This window comes from Microcaecilia unicolor, chromosome 2 (assembly GCF_901765095.1).
Source record: "Microcaecilia unicolor chromosome 2, aMicUni1.1, whole genome shotgun sequence".
Lineage (NCBI taxonomy): Eukaryota > Metazoa > Chordata > Amphibia > Gymnophiona > Siphonopidae > Microcaecilia > Microcaecilia unicolor.
In genome coordinates, this window is record NC_044032.1 from 213,317,500 (window position 1) to 213,332,203 (window position 14,704).

General features: G+C 43.9%; 1 protein-coding gene across 1 annotated transcript in view; it reads left to right on the forward strand.

Annotated features, from left to right (window-relative positions):
* The first annotated feature begins 1,543 nt into the window (after positions 1 to 1,543).
* RASEF (RAS and EF-hand domain containing) overlaps positions 1,544 to 14,704 on the forward strand; it is a 257,435-nt gene continuing 244,274 nt past the window's right edge. Inside the window, exon 1 of the mRNA XM_030193700.1 lies at positions 1,544 to 2,031. Coding sequence (XP_030049560.1) covers positions 1,757 to 2,031 — 275 coding nt within the window. The 5' untranslated portion in view covers positions 1,544 to 1,756. The remainder of the gene's footprint in view (positions 2,032 to 14,704) is intronic.

Consider the following 14,704-nt stretch of genomic DNA (forward strand, 5'->3'; position numbering starts at 1 on the left):
AGTGAAAGATCCCTCCATGCCGAATATCTTTCCTCTGTGGATGACCCTGGGGTCCTGTGAAATATTTTGGCATAGTTTGCAACTGGATAAACTACAGGGAAGTGTGCCCTTCTGTTCCTTTTCAGTCTGTGAAGGAAGCTTACTCCTGATTAGCCTGTGTTTTAAATTGGGTGGCCGTCGGAAGGCCAGCACTGGTGGGGATGGGAACATCTCCCTCAGCAATTCATCCTCCCGGAGTATAGGCTGCAGATCTCTCACGATTTTCCTCAGTTTTTCCAGCCCTGGATTGCATGTCACTACAAGCGGGACTCTGTCCGTGGATTCCTTCCTCCTGCACTGTAGCAGATTCTCCCCGGGCGCCCCGAGGGAGGAGGCAACACTCCCGGAGACCATCCCGGGGGTTGCAGGACTTAACAAGGATCTGGGGTTCCTAGCCCATTATAAACCATAAAGCTGTATGTCTCTGTTGATCACCCTCCCCCTCACCTATCCACACCCACCCTGTTAGAATATCAATGATATGCTTTGATGTCCCCATGCATACCTCCTACCCACCCCCATCCCCCCACCCTGTCAGACTGTCATAGTAATGCTTGAATGTTTTCACTTATATACACTGTCAGCTAGCACATTTGCTTATTTCCGATCTGAGGAAGAAGGGCAACCTTCGAAAGCTAATCAAGAAATGTATTAAGTTATGTCCAATAAAAAAGGTATCATCTTATTTTCTTTTCCATGTTTTATTTTGTTTGATTTCTATTGATAACCTTAAGAGTGGACTAACACGGCTACCACACTCCTCTACTTAGCAATACAGAAAATATTAAAAATGTAAATGCTGAAAAACACTACTTCAAAATACAAACTGTATAGAAGTTTCCACAATAATCTTTTTCTGAAAAGGTACATATACATCTTTTGTGGCTTTTCTTTTTACACTTAACGTTCCATTGGTTTGATTACACAGTTGTCACCATCATTAAGGTTTCAGTACCAGATGAATGAAATTTCATAAAAACTGTCATAGCTTAAAAAACAAAACAAAAAAACCACGAGACAGATCATTTACTTTGAGTTTCTGTAATATGTTCTGAAACTGTAATCCCCTGGAGAGTCTCCAGCAGGTAGTCTATCCATGTGTGCAGGTAAACTTGTAAGATGCCATAAGACAGGTGATCAGAGGATATATCGCTTGATGGGAGATTAAGCTGAGGAATACCCTCACTCTTGTAGTGCCTACTTTGACGTAGGGGCTGTTTCTTTTCATACACATGAACACACAAAGTGTCCTGAACCTGTTGTTCTTTCTTCTCCTTGAGTGAGCTCAAGTTGCACTCATTCAGCAGCTCGCCGGCCGCCTCCGGGAGAGTCACGCTGGCCGCTGGCACACACCATAGGAAAGCAAACAGTCGCAAGCGGAAAGAGCGCACAGGGCAAACTTTGGAGCCCTGCGTCACCGGGAAGTCTACCAAACTCAAAGGAATCCGGGACCAGCAACTGCCTCTCAAGCCCTGCGTGCAAAGACATCGCGACAAGGAGCAACGCCTGTCCTGCAGCACCTGATCGCCGTTACCTCACCCGAGGAGGAGGGACTCGGAGATCCCAGCCAGGGACTGAGCGCACTCCTCCTAGAACCTGCAGCGCTGGCTTTCTTTTCTTCCTGTTGGGCTTAAGGAGCGCAGTTTGGTCCGCAGCGCGCGCTCTTCTTTCGGCACCGTTCGTTTCGCTACCTCTCCCCCTCCCCCCCCCCCAGCGGATGGAGGAGGACGTACTGGGCAGGTTGCGCGCGCTCTTCGTCTCGTGCGACGCCAACGGCTCGGGTCGCATCGAGCGCGAGCAGTTCTCGTCGCTATGCGCCGAGCTGCGCGTGCAGCCGGCCGAGGCCGAGACGCTCTTCCAGCGCCTGGACGCCGACCGCGACGGCGCCATCACCTTCGAGGATTTCGCGCGGGGCTTCCGCGGGGCCGAGGCGCCCGGAGCCTGGGAGGACTTCCAGCTGCGGCTCGGCGACGAGGCCAGATACATCCCCAGGTGAGCGAGACGGCCAGGGCTCTTCTCGGCTTCTGCAGTTATGTGTAAACAAAAACCTGCGCTAGTTGAACTTAACTTTCTGCGTACGGGGCTTCGGTTGGACGAGCTGCAACCGCTGATTCCTTCCCTATGCTCTTGCTTTTTAGTATAGGATGAGTAGAAAATCTTGTTCTTGTGTGTTTGATATTGTATTACAACGATATAGAGCTGATCTTCAGAACATACACATCACCTCCACATATATTCAGATCTGTTTTACAATATCTGCCTGTTTTTATTTCTAATATGTTGCCCAATATCTTTCTGTCTATTTTCTAATCTAGTTCCACCAATCATGATATATTGTAAGCCACATTGAGCCTGCAGAGAGGTGGGAAATGTGGGATACAAATGCAATAAGCAAATAAACATTCAGGCTCCCTCTCTTCACACAGTTTGAAGAGTTATTGACTTTGAGCTTTCAGGTTATCCTGAACCAGGAGGGAGACTTGAGGCCAGTCCTGGATTTTTAACAACCGCATCCTGTTGTGTTGTGGGGCTATCGGTTTAAATGGGTACAGTCAGGGACTAATATTATAGTGCTTTGTTGGGATGTGTACGTTTTAAAATCCTGGATTGGTCAGTTAAGTTTTCCTCCTGGAACTTGGTAGCTCTGTTGACAGTGTTGGTTTGTGCCAAGAAAACTGTGGCGTCTGGACTCTTCACTTTCGAAAGCCGAAATGATGAAGCTGTGTTTACTAGTTTTGTTACACCCAAGTGAAAATTGGAACTTGCTTGCTGCCTAGCACTGGTTCCCATACTTTTACTTTTTGACTCACTCAAAAAAAAAAACTTTCACGTAAGATAAAACCATACTAGCAAGACTATTTCCAGTTTTTACGTTTATAGATGTATAAAAAGTTCGGCCTGTGATTGTTCAACGTCTTATCAGCTATGGAAAGTAGTCTCCACGTCTTTCTATTTCTGTGACCAGTCTCCTCACCAGCTGCTTTTAGTGAGCTGTGTGAGGCAGAGACAGAAAACCGATTACACTATAAATAGTAAATGAGGTTATTTCAGAAACCCCAATTTAATGGTGTACAGGTAAATAATCTACTCCTTCAGGATGAGAGACTTTAGACCAGCAGAGGTCCAACAAGTGCAGAAAGATAAATAGGAGAGTGTATGTGTGGGGTTGGGGGGGGGGAGTCATAGGCACCAACTTTTCAGAATGGCTGGCAATGTGAAATATAGCACAGTTCCTTTTATTAGTTCAGGGAGGTATTTGCTCAATATGGGGGGGGGGGGGATTGACAGTGTTCTGGGCCCCAAGGCAATAATGGTCATGGGCCCCTAACTACCAATCAAAACATTAAACTAGGTGGAAGCTAGGGGCGAGTGGGCCCCTACTGCTGTGGGACCCTCGGGCACTGCCCTGTTATTCCAGTGATTAGTCTACCCTAGGTGGGAGGACTCTGTTCACCTGTTTGGTACCAATGTTTGTTATTCCTATAATAAATAACTGTCTAATACCTTAACTTGTCCTATTTGTCTGTCTTGAGTAGAGTGTAAGCTCTGTTGAGTCTCAACATATTTTGTGAACAGCGCTTCATACTAGTAGTGGTCTCTAGCCATGGAATCTGCTTGTTGAAAAATCATTAGTTTTCTGATAAAAAAAATTTTCATGTGCGTTTACTTGGAAGCTAACAAATGGTTCTTTCAGTTTTTGACATATAAAAGCTGAGGTTTTGTCTTGTTTTTGTTTTTGACACACAACAATGGATTGCTTTGTGCTTATTGGCTTCTAGTATCCAGCTTGGTCAGCTCAGAGGGCTCTTAGATGGATTCCTGATTATCATTTGATTGCAGGCAAATACATATTTTATTCTCCTGGCTATTTTAAGATCAGCCTAGTCACAGTTGTTATTCAGCATTTCACCAGGATTTTGTGAGTTTGTGATATTTCTGTGCATTTTTTCTTTATCCTATATGTGATTCTCTAGATTAGGAGAGTTAAGATTTAAAAGGAGAATGTGTCAGTCTCAACAGGTGTGTGTTTTGTGGCGGGGATGTTTGGCTAGTTCATATTACTACGGTATTTGCAAATGATGGTATCCCTGGTTTTCTGCATTTGAGTGTGTCCTGGTTCCTTTAGCTATAGATCGTTTGAGTTGGTTTGTGGTTCCTTTAACTCAGGAAGGCAAGCTTTGTATTAAGGATACAGAAGAAAGAGGGCTAGGCCCCTGATTACTACTGTGTAAGGCCACTGGAAGAAGTAATGGTGAAGTCCTTATAAAAGCAGATAAAGAGAGGCTAGATGCATATGGATACTTTATGAACGCTTTCCAGTTTTTGAACTTGGATATATTGCAGATCTTTTGCTGTGTTTAATGGAGCTCCCGTTATGTCCCTGTTCTCCACGGTGAAATACATAGTCAAAATTATGATACTTAAATTACTCGGATTGTTAAAAACCATTTTAAAGAGTCTCATGTTATCTGCACAATTTTTTTTAACAATCTTGCATATAAATTGTGCTAAACTAAGTTGAAGATGTTAAATCATAGTTTGAAGTTAAGGATGGTATAAAACTGCTCCATTCTAAAACTGGTTACCTACTTTATCTGTCCAGTTGTCCTTTTTTAGTGAGACTTGTAGAAATGCAAGTTTGACTGATGGGGAATTTAATGACCAGGGTTGGTCCCAGGGTATCTGATGCCCTTAGCAGGAATTCCCAAATCTATCTTGGATAACCCCTGCTAGTCAAGTTTTCAGGATATGTGCAATAAATATGCATTAGATCAATTTGCAAACCAAGGAAGCTGAGTATGCAAATTGATCTCATAACTATTCACTGTATGTGGATATCCTGAAAACCTGACTGGCTGGGGTTCCCCCATGACAGGTTTAGGAATCGCTGTCCTAGGGGGACTTTATCTGTGTCCCTCTTGCTCTAGGGGTGGCTCAAGGCCCTTCTACACCCCTCCTCTGTAGTCTAGCACAGGGAAGTTTGATAACAGGAGACAGCATTGTGTCAAAAGGCTGAAGCCAGTCTCCCCCCAAGGAGGTTTTAAATCTCCCCCCTACAGGTGCCGCCATCTTGGTAAACCCAAAACAAATTTGATAGGGTGACAAGCTTTGCTTACTGACTTCAGTCCACATAATGGACCAGATAGGCTCACGCTGTCTCCTGTTATCAAATCTTCTTGGTCTAGCATCTCCCTTCTTCTCTTGCTTACCCTCCCTAAGGTATACAGTATCTTAACTTTCCTAACCTACCCAAGTTGTTCAGCGGGGCCAGATTTATGTATATGCTAGAGAAGCTATAGCTTAGGGCAGTGATTTCCAAACCTGCCCTGGGGGAACCTCAGGCAGTTAAGTTTTCAGGATATTCACAATGAATATGCATGAGATTGACTTGCATACACTGCCTCCTTGGTGTGCAGATCTATCTCATGCATATTAATTGTGTATATCTTGAAAACCTGACTGGCTGGGGTTCTCCCAGGATAGGTTTGGGAATCACTAGCTTGGAGCCTCATGCTTCACTAGCATCAAACTATTAAACCTGTCTTCTTAATTGAGGGGGAGGGAGAGAGCGTCTTAAATATTTCGGCTTAGGTGCTACAATACACACACATCTGGCCTGGTATTAAGCATCTGGTTCCTTCTTGCTGGGCCTGCCACTGTGACAGCTGTACTTCCTTTCAGGCTGGAAGCAAAAGCAAACTCAGCACGGGGGCTTGAACACAGGCCTGCACATAGTAACATAGTAACATAACATAGTAACATAGTAAATGATGGCAGATAAAGACCTGAACATCCAGTCGCCCAACAAGATAAACTCATTTTACATGGTATGTGATACTTTATATGTATACCCGAGTTTGATTTGTCCTTGCCATTCTCAGGGCACAGACCGTAGAAGCCTGCCCAGCACTGTTCTTGTACTAAGAGTTCTGAAGCTAACGTTGAAGCCCCTTAAACACTCCAGCCCATCCATATCTATTCAGTTACGATCAGGGCGTAGACCGTAGAAGTCTGCCCAGCACTGGTTTTGCTTCCCAATTACTGGCGTTGCCACCTAATCTTCGCCAAGATTCCGTAGATCTATTCCTTCTAAACAGGATTCCTTTGTGTTTATCCCACGCCTGTTTGAATTCTTTTACCATTTTCATCTCCACCACCTCCCGGAGGAGGGCATTCCATGCATCTACTACCCTTTCTATGAAAAAATACTTCCTGACATTACTCCTGTGTCTGCCCCCCTTCAACCTCCATTCATGTCCTCTAGTTCTACCACCCTCCCATCTCCGGAAAAGGTTTGTTTGCGGATTAATACCTTTCCAATATTTGAACGTCTGTTTCAAGTCACCCCTGTTTCTCCTTTACTCCAAGGTATACATGTTTGGGTTGGCAAGTCTCTTCTCGTACGGTTTGCAACGCAAATCCCATACCATTTTTGGAAGTGGTGCAAAGAAAAGCTACAGTCTTTTTACATATTTAGCAAGGTACGGCCTCCAAAACTGAACACAATACTCCAAGTGAGGCCTCACCAATGACTTGTAGAGGGGCATCAACACCTTTCTTCTGCTGGTTATACCCCTCTCTATGCAGTCTGGCATCCTTCTAGCCACAGCCGTTGCCTTGTCACATTGTTTCTTCACCTTCATATCCTCTGACACCAACACCCCAAGGTCTTTCTCCTGAGTCAAGCTTACTAATCTCTTCCCTCCTATTCGGTATCTCTCTTTTGGTTTTCTGCACCCCAAGTGCATCACTTTGCATTTCTTGGCATTAAATTTTAACTCCAATATGTTTAAACATAAATACTCCATACCCTTAATGAAACAATATCCAAAATATTTATTAACATGCATATAACACTCCTACCACATTCATACTACAGAAACATACATTCTGCTGTTGTATCCAATTGCTGAACCCAATGCTCAAAACTCATAAATAATTGTCCAAGATGATATATGAAGGAGAAAAGTCTTTTTTTGTTGTCAAAAACAAACTGACCACTGTATCACAAAGGTGTCAGCTTTCGGCAACCAAATCTCAGACGCCTGTCTTCAGGCATATATAGTTTTCACACAAATGCTGATGAAAGCTGTCTTTCAGAAATGTTAATTAATAATACATCCTCTTGGCAACATCAAATTCCAAGCCACCCAGATGAAAGCGTGGCACAGTGACAACCAAACAAGCATTGGGCAGCCATTAGGTCAGCAAATGGACTTGAAAATCAGTAGCTCCTCTGCTCCCCAGTGCGAGACCACATTTCATACATTCTTCCTCTGGAGAAGCAAACAATATCACTGAAAAAAAACAATGAAAAATGAACCCACCTATACAGAACCGCTATCAATCAATTTCCAGATCATGCTGTCAGTGCCCTAATCTGTGGGCGGAAATGCCCTTACAATCTACTTTCGGGTTTAAATAGAATCCCAATTGTATGATACCATAAAAAGAAATTACAAAATCAAAATCACCATTCCACCTCTAGGTTTAACCCCCTGGGTATTCCAATAAAAAATGAATCTTTGTTCCAAAGTCAGCAAAACATCGCTAACGTTGCCACCTCTCTTCAAGACCACCTGTGATAGCACCACCACATGCACATAATCTACTACGTGGCCACGGGATAACCAGTGGCCGACTAATGGTGCCTCCATTTTCAAATTTTTTATATTGTTAATGTGTTCCGCTATTCGCTGTTTAAGTTTCCTTTTAGTCCGATATATAGGCGGTAAGGACATAAAATACAATAGACTACTTGCGAGCTGTCACAGGAGGTCCTATGCCTAAGGTAAAATTTTTTTAGTCGTTCCAGGAGTACAAATATATGTAGTAGTTAAAGAAAACTTACAATAGACACATTTGTCACATGGGGAGTGACTGCCAGGTGAGTGATCAGATCAAGAACCCTTCAAAATTTCACCCATATTTGCTCATATAAATGCAACTTTTGGATGTTCACAGAGAGTAGGATTCATCGCAAGCATATTCCAGTACTTATGAATGATATTACCAACAGCAGTAGCCCGAGAAGAATATGGGAGCACACACATGGGAGAACTGATTGTCTCATTTTGTTTAGGTAAAAAGAGCCATGTGCGGTCAGCATATAATACCTGCTTTATAAGCCTTTTTGACCACACCAACCGGATAGCCTCTCTGAAGGAACCTTTCAAACATATCCGTTGCTTGAACTTTAAAATTCCTCCACTGAAGGGCTTAAGCGTCACAACCTCAGGAATTGACCGACAGGAACACCCCTTTTCAGTGAATTAGAATGAAAACTTGAATAATGTAATAGGGTGTTTCTTTCAGTCTGTTTTCTGTGAATAGTAGTATTAAACCCATTTTCAGGAGATTTCAGAATTTTGATATCCAAGAAATCAATTTCTGATTCACAAATTTTTGTAGTAAATGTAATATGTGGATCTACATGGTTGATGTAATCAATAAAAGCCTGTTTCCTTGTTTTTGTTTACTTTTCTCACGTAAAGATCAGTTGCCATATTTATAGCAGCCTTTAGCTTTGATCACTGATTTTCCACTTCTCCTACCTATGCAAACAGCTCCTTCTTCAGGTATCCCCTCATTTTATCAAAATCAGTACGTATGAAATCCAGTACTTTGCGTTTTGTGCGTCCGCACTCTGCCTTTGCCCTTATATCAAACCATATCATGTGATGATCACTATTACATAGGTGGGCACCCACCCGGATATTGGAAACACTTCCTCCATTCGTGAGCACTAGATCCAGCATCAACCCTTCCCTCGTGGGTTCTATCACCGTTTGTCTGAGCAAGGCACTTTGACAGGTGTCCACAATCTCCCTACTTCTTTCTGATTCTGCAGAAGGGATGTTCCAGTCCACATCAGACAAGTTGAAATCTCCCAACAGTAGCACCTCTCCTTTCATACCAATCTTTTGTATATCTTCTATCAGATCCTTGTCTAGCTTCTCCGTTTGTGCTGGAGGTCTGTAGCTAATCCCCATGTGGATACAGTTCCATCTTCTCTTTTCAGGACAATCTATAAAGCTTCTTTTTTTCCCCAGGTTCCCCGCATTTCCGCAGCTCTGATATTCTCTCTCACATACAGCTGTACTCCACCTCTTCGGCCCTCTCTGTCCTTCCTAAAAAGATTATAACCTGGTAAAGTCACATCCTATTCATGGGAATCATTGAACCACGTCTCCGTAATAGCAACAATATCAAACATCAGGGCTTGCAAGTCTTAAATCTTTTTACCTAGACTACGAGCATTTGTGCTCATTGCTTTCCACGTGCTTATGTGAGTTTAGGTGGTTTTCTATTTTTAGATGACCTTTCTGCTATCATGTTTATTCTGGGGGTGACTTTCTGAATTCCCTTTTTTCCTTTTGTCAACCCCACCTTCTAGTTTAAATGTCTAGAAACATCCTGTCTGAATTTCTCCCCAAGGATCCTTTTTTCCTTTACAGAAAGATGTAGCCCATCATTACAGTACAGTCTGTTATTTTCCCACATATTACCCCATTCTCCTATGTATTGAACACTTTCTTCTTTACACCAAGACTCAAGCCACTTATTGAAAACATCAGGCTTGCTGCATCCCTCTGACTCTCTGACACAGATATCCTTTGGGAGGGGGTGGGATGTGACAGGGCATGGATGTGAGCCTGTGCTGAATGCCCATGCACTGCTCCTCTGCTGGCTCCTAAATTTGTATGGCCTAGGCAGTTGCCTAATATGCATAGTGGTAGAGCCAGCCCTAGCAATGACTGCTTTAGCTACCAAATACTAGTATTATATTTACTCATTTTGGTCTAAATCAGTGTTGACCAACTCCTGGAGGCTCACCTAGCCAGTCCAGACTTCAGGATCATGACAAAGAATATGCATGAGAGAAATCTGCATATAGCAGAGACTTGTATCTAGATCTGAATCATGCATTATCATTGTGGTGGTGGTGAAAATCTGAAGGTGTACCTCCAGGAGAAGGTTGAGAAGCATTGGTCTAAATACTACTATTTAAATTTGAATTTAGCTCTTACTTTTTCAGTAGTAGTTCAAGGTAGTAGTTCAATTATGTTAAGATACTGTAGATATTTCCCTGTCTCAAAAGGCAGAGTGGGTGCAAGGGTAGTGGTTGTCTCAGGCAAACCTTCAGCCTTAAACCTCCCAGTTAACTTTCACACCCCTAGCCTTCAGCTCTCCCTTAAGATTTTGATAATTGACAGTCATTATTCATATAGATAGCTGGGTGACTGGTGGACAGGATGATCACTTGGTAAGGTGCGTGAGGTCTGCCATCTTCGCACCAGGCAGACAGGCGTCATCTAGGCGTCATTTAGACAATGCTGGAGTGGAACTGACTGTCTTGGTACGCATGGGTCCTAATGATATAGGAATGTGTGGCAGGGAGGTCCTGGAAGCCAAATTTAGGTTTTTAGGTACAAGTTGAAATCCAGAACCTCTAGAGTAGCTTTCTTAGAAATGCACCTGTTCTATGCGCAGGACAGGCAAATCTTGGGAATTTTCAGTGCATGGATGGGGAAAATGACATTCGCTATATACTGTTTTGAAGAATTTCTATCAGTGATTTTGATATTAAATATTGTTTTGGACACTGAACATTATATGGCAAGTTATTGTAATTAACAGTCTTGCAGTTTATATGTTAATTGGTGGAGTTTTTTGCCTATATAATTTGTTATTCAGGCTTTTCTTCATAGATTTTTGTTGACATTGGATCGATGATTGTATCTGTTCATGTTTTAAAACTATATGGCTTGCTTCATGAATGTTTTGTAACAAGTTCTTATAGATATAGATATCTAGATATAGATCTAGATATCTAGATATATATAGAGAGAATAAATGCATACATTCTTGTGATTTTCTTCTTTCTATATTTGCCTTGGTGCTGTTTTTCCTGTTTCTTTTTTTTTTTTTTTTTTTGTAATCATCATTAGTTTTTGATAAATAAAAGAAGACAAACACTACCTGTTTTTTTTCTGGTAATGCCTCTCTCTAAGCAGCCTAGAATCCATCTGGCTTTGACCACCGCCTTGGCACATTGCTTCGCCACCTTGAGACCTTCATCTCTCTCAGGGCCCTGTTTATTAAGCCGCACTAGAGGCACATTAGCGTTTTTAGTGCGTGCTAAGCATTAGGGTGCTCTTAACCATGTAGAACCTTTTATATTCCTATGGTCATCTACATGGTTAGTGTGTACTAATTTTTAGCACGCGCTTAAAACGCTAGCGCACCTTAGTAAACAGGGCCTTCAATGAGCTTCCTGTGAGAAACTATCAAAGGCTTTGTTTAAATCCAAGTACGCTCATTTTCAAAGCACTTAGATTTACAAACTTCTATAGGTTACTATGGGGCTCATTTTTGTAAGAGAAAAACAACTATTCCTTAGCGTCCCTCTGGACTGGCCCAGAATGTGACTGATGGGTTGTGCATGCCTACTAGCAAGTGCAGACTGAGAACTCTGACTCTAGGGAGAGCCAATAAGAGCCCCTGCCCACCAGAGCCAGATCCAGTATTCACAGTCTCCAGCAGGTGGAAGGTGGTGAGCCCTTTTCATTCCTCTTTTCTTCTTTTTCTCTCTCCCCTTTTTTTCCTTTACAGTTTAGCTTGAGGGTTGCAGAATTTAGTCCTTAGAGGGTGTTTTTCTTTCTTTTCTGTGCATCCGGTGGTTTACCTATGGTTTGAGGCTGAGGCCCGCGGGTCCGTCCCCTCAGCCTCAGGGGTGTCACACTCGGTTGGCTGGGTCCCACACCACAGCTTCGGTGGTGTCACACTTGGGTGGCTGGGACCCTCCCCCCTTATCCTCTCTAGCATCCTAAAGAGCCCTCAGGGTGTCCTCCGTTTGGATGGAGTTGCGGTCAGTCATTGTGGTGGTTTGGACCGTAGAATTTTTGACTGCCCTCAATTTCACTGAGGCCTATTTGCACATTCCTATTCGGGTCGACCACAAATGTTTCCTGCGCTTTGCAGTGTTGGGCAAACACTATCAGTTTCAAACACTGCCTTTTGGACTGGTAGTGGTTCTTCACACATTTACCAAGGTTATGGTGGTGGCCCTCAGTACAGAATGAGTTCTAGTTCATCCTTATCTAGACAATTGGATACTCAGAGCAAAGTCATATCAGGAGATTGTCCAAGCCATGGACCGAGTAGTCAGCTTTTTGCAATCCCTCAGTTGGTTAGTCAACGTGCAGAAGAGTCACCTGCAGCTGACCCAGTTGCTGGATTATCTGGGGGTATTTTTAGACAATCAGCAGGGTCGGGGGTTTCTCCCCCAGGTCTGAATCCTCAAGTTCGACAGTTGTTGCAGACTTTGGTGCCATGTGTAAGGGTCTATCTCCAAGTATTGGGCTCCATGGTGGCAACGATAGAGGCAGTACTGTGGGCGAGAGCGCACATGAGACCGCTTCAACAGCCATTGCTCCCCAGGTGGTCACCATACAGAGATTCGCTGCTGAAGAGATTTCCCCTCCCAGCACTTGTTCTAAGCAGACTCTGCTGGTGGCTTCGGAAGCACAATCTGTCCAAAGGAATTCCTCTAGACCCACCGAGATGAAGGGTAGTCATGACAGATGCCAGTCTCAAGGGCAGGGGAGCTGATTGTCAAGGGCATTATGCTCAAGGTCGTCGGTCTCCGTCAGAGGCAAAACTTGTTTGATCAATCTCTTGGAAACCAGGGCAATTCGGCTGGCCCTCCAGGCCTTTCATCAGCTGCTGACAGGCCAATTGGTTCAAGTCCTGTCCGACAGTACCACGGCAATGGCTTACATTAATAGGCAAGGAGGAACGCAGAGTCATCAGTTGGAGCAGGAAACAGTGCCGCTCATGAGTTGGGTGGAGCTGCATCTGGTGGCCATATTGGCAGCTCATGTTGAGGTCGCGGAGAATGTCCGGGCAGACTTCTTCAGTCGAACCACTCTAGATCTAGGAGAGTGGTCTCTTAGCGAGACAGCATTTCAAGCAGTGATAGAGCACTGGTGTCTTCTGATAAGGGATCTCTTCGCATCCGCTCTCAATGCAAAACTGCCTTGTTCAGTCGCTGGAAGGATCTCAAAGCACAAAGAGTGGATGCGCTTCTTCAGCCCCGGCTGGACGATCTTTTCTATGTGTTCCCTCCGTGGCCTCTAATCATAAGTACATAAGCACCGCCATACTGGGAAAAGACCAAGGGTCCATTAAGCCCAGCATCCTGTCTCCGACAGTGGCCAATCCAGGCTTCAAGAACCCGGCAACCCCCCCCCCCCCCAAAAAAAAAAAAACCCTGAAAACCCCCCAAACAAACTTAATTCTTAATAATGTTTAATTGACTTTTCCCTCAGGAGTCTGTCCAAACCCCCTTTAAATTCTGTAAGGCCAGCTGCTGTCACTACATTTTCCAGCAACGAGTTCGAGTCTAACTACACGCTGAGTAAAGAAAAGCTTTCTCCTATTTGTTTTAAATCTACCATATTCTAGCTTCATCTTGTGTCCCCTGGTTTTGTTGTTGTTTGAAAGTGTAAACAAACGCTTCACATCTCTCCACTCTATTCCGCTCATTATCTTTTAGACTTCTATCGTATCACCCCTCAGCCGCCTTTTCTCCAAGCTGAAGAGCCCTAACCTTCTCAGCCTTTTCTCATAGGGAAGTCGTTCCATTCCCTTTATTTTGTAGCCCTTCTCTGCACCTTCTCTAATTCCTTTATATCTTTTTTGAGATGCGGCGACTAGAATTGGACACAATATTCTAGGTGTGGTCGCACCATGGAGCGATACAACGGCATTATAACGTCCTCTTGTTTGTTTTCCATCCCTTTCCTAATAATACTCAACATTCTGTGCGCTTTCTTAGCCGCCACAGCACACTGAGCTTCTACTTCAGAAGATTGAGACATACAGGGGCCGTGTCATCTTGGTGACACCAGACTGGCCTTGCAGACCTTGGTACGCCGATATTCGGCACCTGCTGGTCGACGTCGCCTCTCAGGTTTCTGGAGTCTCTTGGTCTCCTCGTGCAGGGTCCAGTGCCTCATCCAGACCCGGGTCGATTTTGACTTACGGCTTGGCTCTTGAGTGGGCATGGCTGACATCCGTGATCCTGAGCAGCCACTGGCACTACTTCAAGAAAGAGCACATGTCTCGTACCAATGTGCTCAATGAATGTACCCAGATAGGTAGAGCACTGGCTCCTTTTCATTTTTGAGTTTTCTTTTGTTTTTTTTGTTTTTTAACAAAGCCATCGCAAACTTACAATGCAGCTCAAAGATAATCAAACTTCCAGAAAAGAAGTAAACAGAGCAGATAATCAGAGGGAGGGATCTGGACCGGTCTGGAGGGACTAAAGAAAAGCAAATTAGCAGGTAAGAGCTAATTTTTCCTTCCTTAGCATCCCTCCAGACCAGCCCAGAATGTGACTGATGGGAAGTAACAAAGCAGATCATGGGAGGGACCCAAGCAAACCTGCTGTGAGCTCGTTCGCACCAAAAGCAGCATCCTGACAACACTGTACATCCAATCTGTAGTGTTTCGAAAAGGAGTGCAAAGACGACCAAGTCACTGCCTTACAAATTTCCAAAGGAGACACCAGAAAACATTCTGCCCACGAAGCTGCCTGTCTTCTGGTAGAATGCACCTTTACTCCTTCTGTAACAGGCTTACCAGAGAGAAGATAAGC